General features: G+C 41.3%; 1 protein-coding gene across 1 annotated transcript; it reads right to left on the reverse strand.

Moving 5' to 3' along the window:
• Positions 1-4,685: 4,685 nt before the first annotated feature.
• On the reverse strand, positions 4,686-6,516 carry LOC119218616 (uncharacterized). Its single transcript, XM_037473182.2, has 5 exons — positions 6,455-6,516; positions 5,915-6,322; positions 5,092-5,208; positions 4,884-4,927; positions 4,686-4,805 (listed from the first exon to the last, which is right to left on the reverse strand). The coding sequence occupies exons 1-5, from the start codon at positions 6,489-6,491 to the stop codon at positions 4,686-4,688; spliced, it is 726 nt and encodes a 241-aa protein (XP_037329079.2). The 5' UTR covers positions 6,492-6,516.
• Between the last annotated feature and the right edge of the window lie 909 nt (positions 6,517-7,425).

Consider the following 7,425-nt stretch of genomic DNA (forward strand, 5'->3'; position numbering starts at 1 on the left):
TGTATATTCAACTAACTAGATATTTTCTAATGTTTCTTCAGCTTCTGCTAAACAAAAAGAAAGATATTCTAAAGAATGTCGGTAATCAGTTGATGGACCCCATTGACTTCCATAGTATTTTTGGGGGGTGGAACGGAACAGTAGATATGCATATCTACAGAGGCCGCAAGGATAGTGTACTGGTTGGTGGTTGTGTCCGACCGATTGTGGTGGGCCGGTCTGAGCAAAAATGCCAGGGCCCTTTTTTTGTCCCAGTCCAGCCCTGTCTGTAGCCATGTTCTGCACAGGAAAACAAAGCCAATGTAGAGAAACAAATAGTCAGTTAATACCTCCTAGTTTTATATCTTCACGAGAGAAAAAGGACAGACGGCCATCGTTGGATGGAATGGAGAAAAGCAACGTCAGTGCAGATCCCTCACCTCGCAGCAAACATCAGAGGGATTGTGACCTTCTTTCACAGAGGCCCACGAGTTGAAGACAGAACAGGAGCTGCCGCGGCTTCCTGTACACTAAAGAACTCACGGGGTTCAAAGTAAAAAAGAACAGACTTTGAGCCGAATCGTGACCTTGTCAACCGTGACACCCCCAGAGCTATAAAAGACATTTTTCTTTACTCTTCAGAGGTTGTGAGATCGCCATCAGACCACAATAGTTTGTAAAAAGTGACACCCCGGCCTCTGAAGATGCATTTTACGCCAGAGTGTACCATGGGAAGGGTGAAGATGAAAGATGACTTCACTATGCATTCAGACAGCTCTGGATTTAAATAAACAGTCAAACGTTACGAGCTAGTTAGTTTAGAAGAAAGTATCAAATGTATAACCGCTGGATTTAACAAACAAGTTGAATAAATGTTTAAAGTTAACATGGTTCAAATAGTGAGCGTAGGAGCCCAATCCCATGTTAGCTGTGCAGGGGCTGTTTTAAAAGGCAGTATTTTTTTAACTTTTGACTACTCATGTCAGCGGCCGAGGTGAAAAAAATAAATTATATATAGTAAAATAGGAACTCAACTGAAACAAAAGGCCAGGTATATTTGGGGGAGAGCAGTGACATACTGACCCAAAAGGAGACAAGGGCGGAAATACTAATAAAAGATTATTTATTTTAATGTAAAGGCTTAAAATGTGTAGCGCCCCCTAGCTGTCCTGGCTTTGTTAAAGGAGTGCGCTGCCCGAATTCTTAACTATTTAATTTATATAATCAATACTAGGTTACTACACTGTTATCCCTATTATTTTAGCACCTTATCACACCAAATATTTAGGAAGACATACCACGTACACAATAGAATACATTTAACCTTTTACTTGACATGGGATTCACAAATACACATAAAATAACACTCAAACATTAGGCTTCTGTCCAACCATTATTTATCTAAGCCGGCAGGTAACTAACTAATATACATAAACCAAACGTGGGTACCCAATCAATTGTCCACTGTACGGTGCAGGCCTGTTGCGCGCGGGAGGGAGCGGGGAAGCCTCCTAATAAGAAAAATGGCTACTTCGCGCCAAAGTGCCCCCCGAAAAGGAAACACTCACTCGTCCTCCTCACGGTGTTGGCGAGTCGGAATCGGGGCTGGCGTCGCAGACGTCCGTAGCGGTGTTGGTCCCTCCGGGTCCGCGAACCGATGGTTAAAAGAGTGGCCGGGTTGGATACTCTCTCTCCCTCTCGTGCAGGTCCGGATCTCCCAAGCTAAAGCCTGGCTCACTCCGCTATTGCCGCGGCGGTCCTATAAACGGCGCGGATCTCTATCCGAGTTCCGTTACACAAAACAAAACCAACGTAGCGCAAATCGTGCAGATATTGCTGTCTTTTCTAGTGGAGAGTCACTCGCCGTTCCGCTCGTTAATCCCTCTACTATCTCACTTTACGCTGTCTTGTTATTGTCCGTCATCCTTCTTCGTATCCCCTTCTTCTTCTCTCTTTCTCGTGTTTCCACCTCTTCTTCTTCTCTCCCTCTTTTTCGTCCCTCTTCCTCTTCTTCTTCTCTCCCTCTTTTCTGATTGGAGTACTATCCCTTCAATTAATACAATGTTTAAACATGCTCAACATTAACTACAATAACAAACACCCAAATAAAATACAATCATTCCAAGATACAACCCAATTGGCCATAGGGCTACAAATGTATCCTAAAATAGTCCGTCCAAGTTGGCCACCGCAGCAGAATCCCGCACGTAGATATTCCACCGGCTGCGATTGACAGCCGCTCTCTGTTGCCGCTCCAGCTCCTCTCGACCCTGCCGCGTGTCCTCTTTCTGTTCTTCTCCTCCCCCCTGTCTCCGTCTACCTGTTTTAAAAAGGGAACGGTCCCGCCCTTGGCAGTTCCCCACTGCTCATTAGCAGCTGATTGTTGATGTGTCACTGGGGCCGATTGTCAATTAAGGACACAATGCCAATCAAAACTGCAAACACAAATCGCCACACACAAAACATGCAATCAAACATAAAACATGCAGTAATATCAATAAAATACACCAATAAACATGCAATTGTCCAATCGTCCACCCCGTGACACTCACACCTTTTCTAATATTCTGTCACTGTGCTGAATACATCATGTCATGTAGTAAGTGTTTTCTTACAGGCCAAAACACTTGCATTAAATTAACTTTGGCCCATGATTTTGTTACACCAGTAATCAGATGTTGCCACACTGATAGGCCAGCTGGTCAGAGCCAATGGATGCAGTTATAGAATCCAGAAGCTATAAAAAACTGTACATTCATGATTTAGCTCCATGTCATTTTGTTTGTTCAGCAGAGGCCAGCAGAGTTCCTTTGGTGTGACTCGCTGTTACTTTCACTTTGCATTTTATGTAATCCCAGAGTTTTTTGTCCATTTTCTTAAATACCACGCCTCACTGCAAGAAATCGTATATGTATGTGTACGGTTACAAAAATCTTGATCTAGTAAGGAATAATACATTTCTTTAATTTAATTTAGTAAACACACGCCCACCCTGAAGTGCTGCACTACGTTGTTCACACTAACGGCCGATCTCGAGTGAGCCCATAAGCCCAGTGACCACGATGAAACCACACGGCACGCTCTCTGCAAACAAAAGACGCCCGCGCACAGTGCAGAGCAGAGCATTGCATCTCAGTCAGGATGTGGTCACACATATGGCATAGATTCAGAAATAACCTTCCTAATGTAGCTTAGAGGGCTGCAGAGCTCCGGCCTGCGTGGCGTTGGACATGAATAAATGAATCTAATTGACAAACAGGCCTTCTGCAGGCCGGAGTGAACTCAATCCCACCGACCCCTTCAGGAGTCACTGGTCCGCAGCTTCAGTCTGTGGAGCTCTGTGGCTGTTAAAAATGTGAATTTGAAGCATGAAAACATTGCAAATCAATTTTAAATCAAGATGGCACATGATCTCGTTCTGTTTGTTCAGGACAGCTCGGGGTCAGACCTCCTCCAGGCGTGTTTTTAGGTTTGTGTCTAAACGGCCCCACTAGAGGTCAGGAGAGCTTCACCTGCAGCTGCTGCTGCAAACCACGATCACACCGTCAGCCTTTCCCAGAACTTAATGCTGTTTTCACTGGTTTTTCTCCCCAAAAACACAAAAAACTGTTGTCAACAAATACTCCAACATTCGAGTCATGCATTCAAATAATTTAAAGCGTTTTTTGAAGTACAACGATGTGAGAGAAGGAACCCTATCTGAGACCAGGGTCTTTTTTCCATCTCTGTTTTTTTGCGTGTGCTCTGCAGTCCTGTGAGGGACTCGGTGTCACTGTGACTTTCCTGTGGGCCCAACTGAGCAGAAGGTGTCAAATGGTTGTGGTTTGCTTTGCTGTCACCTCTGTGTTGTCTTTTTTAACTTCTTGTAAACTGTGTGGCTGAGACATCAGCAGCCATCTTGGCTCTTTATGATGTGTAACAGAATGAGGCTCCATCATGACGTTCTCTTGAGGTCACAAACTCTAAACGGTCTGGGTGGATTCTGTCTTGTGATGTGAACAGGAAACTGCCTGAAAACAGCAATCATGTCTTGTTACAGATAAGCAGGCGTCATAAGGAAATGTTACAGGTCGATTTCAACCAAAAAGAGGAATCTGAAACAGAATTTGATTGACAATAACAAACAAGTTTTCTCTCTGGTTTTAAAAACATTTTATTCTTTATAAATGGTCTGCGGATATTAAGCAAAAAGCGAAAGTATTATCGGCATAACATCTAGAAGCCATCAATAAAGATCAAGTGACAGAATGCTCTATTTGCCTTAAAAGACATGATAAGATTCATCATTACTCATCATTACTCAATGCAATATATTAATTGTGATAAAAGAAGCGGATGCTTCCCCCTGTGAATTCACCCATTTGTTTGCAGACTGTCGCTGTGAAAAATCAACTTGTATGTTTTTTCTGTCTCAATCTTGTTTATTTTTTGCGATGGGCTGAAAACACACTGGGAAAGAGTTGAAGGTGGAACAACTCCCAGACTGGATGAAAAAATGAGGGATGTGATGAGTACAGAGTTCTCCTCAGAGCAGGTACTGAAGTAGGGGAAGAGGTAAAGTTAAATTACTTGGAAATTGATTTGCAGTCCGTCAATCACAGTAAGCCCCGCCCTAAAGCAAACTACCTTCTATGGTCTAATTGACTCCATATGATCAAATTGTTAGATATTGAATAGTTGTGGTTGTTATTTCCCTTTTTCAGACTCTACATCCTCGAAGTATTGATGGCAGAATAGGTGCTGAAGTCAGAACTCTGGATCTTCTTCTTCTGTGGTCTCTGTGATGTCTGTTGGATTTCCATTGCAGCATAGCACACATCTTCATCCTGAAATTTGACATTTGTCCTTTAGGATCGTGAACTGATTTATTGCCATGAATCAGTACTTTCTTCTGTTACACCTACCCCATGCTGTCTTCTTTTAGGTGTTTGCTGATCAGGTTGTGGAGCTGCAGAAATCAATACAACATCAGTACAGACAGAACGGTGCATCAACACTCCAACACGGATCAAAAGGAGAGACTTCAGGTTTCTTTGTGATGACAATTCATTCAGTAGATTACCAATGACATTTCTTACATTTAGCTCTTAAGGAGCAGTATACAGTAGTTACCTTTTTTCTGACAGAGATGATAAACTAGAAGAGAAGATAGGAGAGAGGAGAAGAGAGAGGATACAACAGCAATAGCTGGACACAAGGAGAACAGCACCAGCTCGCTGGGGTCTGGACCTAAAAAAAGAGTTGTGTCAAAAAGATTCATTAAACTGTGACCTCACCACAGTGATGAAACTAAATGAACATTTTGGCCCAATAAATAGTCATGACGATGATTCAGCTTTGTTCAGATTAATAAACAAAAGCTATTTACACGGGCGTAAATATTCTTTTATTAATTAAATATATAAACATTTCAGGCCTGTGTTTCCTGAACAAAGCTTACAACAGTTATTACATTTACGTGCACTTAATTTAATAACTGTAACCCCTGTAATGGGTTGAAGTTCAGCAGAGTTTGTTGAGAATTCAAACTTTTCATTGAGCCGCACAAGAAATATTTTGCACTAACATTATTATTTATTGTGCAAAAGTGTTCTAAAAAATAAATCTCCAACTTTTAATTGTGATGAAGCTTCAGATTTGAAATGTAAAGTGATTCCAAAACCTCACTAGGCATAAAAAACAGTGCAGTTCACATTTAAAGATGAACTAGAACCTTCAGATACATGAAGTTTCAGATTTTGGAATATAACATCTCTAAACCATTATAATGTTTTATTTCAAATTGGCCCTTGTTAATACCCATAATCTTTCTGTAAGATGTCATAATGGTTCACATTAAGTACATATGAGGTACATTTTCCTACTTGGTGATAATTGTTTGGTCCAATCATACAACATAGATCTTACAAGAACAAAGTCAGAGCAGCATACTTACTGATCGAGATCTTTGTTGTGACGTTGCCGTTTCTGTAAACAGTTTCAGAGCCAATGAATTCTTTATCCTCTATACTTCTCTGTTCAGTTCCACAGTAGTAGAGTCCCTCATCGGAATCAGTGATGTTCATGATCAGCAGGTCATAGGAATCAGAAGAAGAGTTTTTCACAAATTGAAAACCAGGAAGAATCTTCAGAGGATCTTTGGTGTCCTGGCCCTGATTGTATGCTAATCTGTGTGAGCGGTCTATTTTAATGACAAGAGGAGGCTGGTTCTCATGAGAGCAGTTCCTGAACCACACTATGAATTCTCCAGTTGATGGTTTACAATCACAGTAGAGAGTGATGTTGTCTCCTCGTCTGACTGACACTGATCCAGAGATCCATTCATGACTGCAGGATGCAACTCCTGGAAAACAGAGAAAATGGTAAAAGCAGCTGAAAATGTGCTCCGTGTTGGATGGTTTCACATTACAGCAGGGGCAGATTTCTGCTCAACACAACAACAATGAGAGCGTCATACAAAACAAATAAGACTCACCTAAGAGAGCCACTAGAAAAGTGTGCAGCACGTCCATGAGTGATGATGATCGGAAGTTAAAAGACAGCGAGACAGATTTCACCCAAAGACGTCATGCCCTTTAATGACAAACAATGTTCAATGTGATTGGCCAGTCAAGTGGAAAACTCTCTTCTGTGGGTTTTTTCTATTGGTTCAAAGATGTTTGTGGTATTCTGCGTTTTTATGCTTCCCGTACATAATTAGTTGATAAAAACAAAATAAGTAAAGCCCCACTGAGGGGTTGGCATTACACAGCCTTATATTTCATGCACCGTTGCCTTTGTATAGTAGTACCTTAAAGTATGCTGAGGGCTTTTATAGACATGAAGGACAAGACGTTTACATTCAAAAATAAGGTTTTGGAAACAGTGAGCTTCGTTTAGAGTTCCAACAAGTCGCCATGTTGAGCAATTTACTTTATCATTCAATTATTATTGCTTTATTCATGCTTTTTTGAAGCATTTCTTTTTAGAATAAAATGGTCAAAAGCGTCAAAATGTCTGGTCTCCGACCCCCCAAAAAGTTCTACAGATGACACCTTTAGTAACAAGTAGGTCGTCTTTGGCTGCATGGAAACATAGATGATAAACACAGATAAGCTTGTATTTAAAATGTATCTGGAAGTTATATTATGACTATAATGGTTTCTAGTTGCTCATCTCAAACTAATCTTTTGCAAGTCGGGAGGAGGGGAGCTGGTAATGCTAGCAGCACTGGAGCTAACAGCTGATATAGGGAGGTTTTATTGAGAATATCTTAAAGTGACCTTTGCTCCTTTTTTTGTGAATCTGATCGTTGGCTTTAAAAACGCGATATGATTGAGATCCTGACATCCTTTTGTTGTGTTTGTTCTTCTGTTCATGAGAACGGATAAAGAAGTTGTTAGCATCGAGTGACTAGCATGTTGTCCATGTCTTTGCAAAGCCTGACAAGCTATTGCTGTCCTTCCT

This window comes from Pungitius pungitius, chromosome 9 (assembly GCF_949316345.1).
Source record: "Pungitius pungitius chromosome 9, fPunPun2.1, whole genome shotgun sequence".
In the NCBI taxonomy this organism is placed as follows: Eukaryota; Metazoa; Chordata; class Actinopteri; order Perciformes; family Gasterosteidae; genus Pungitius; species Pungitius pungitius.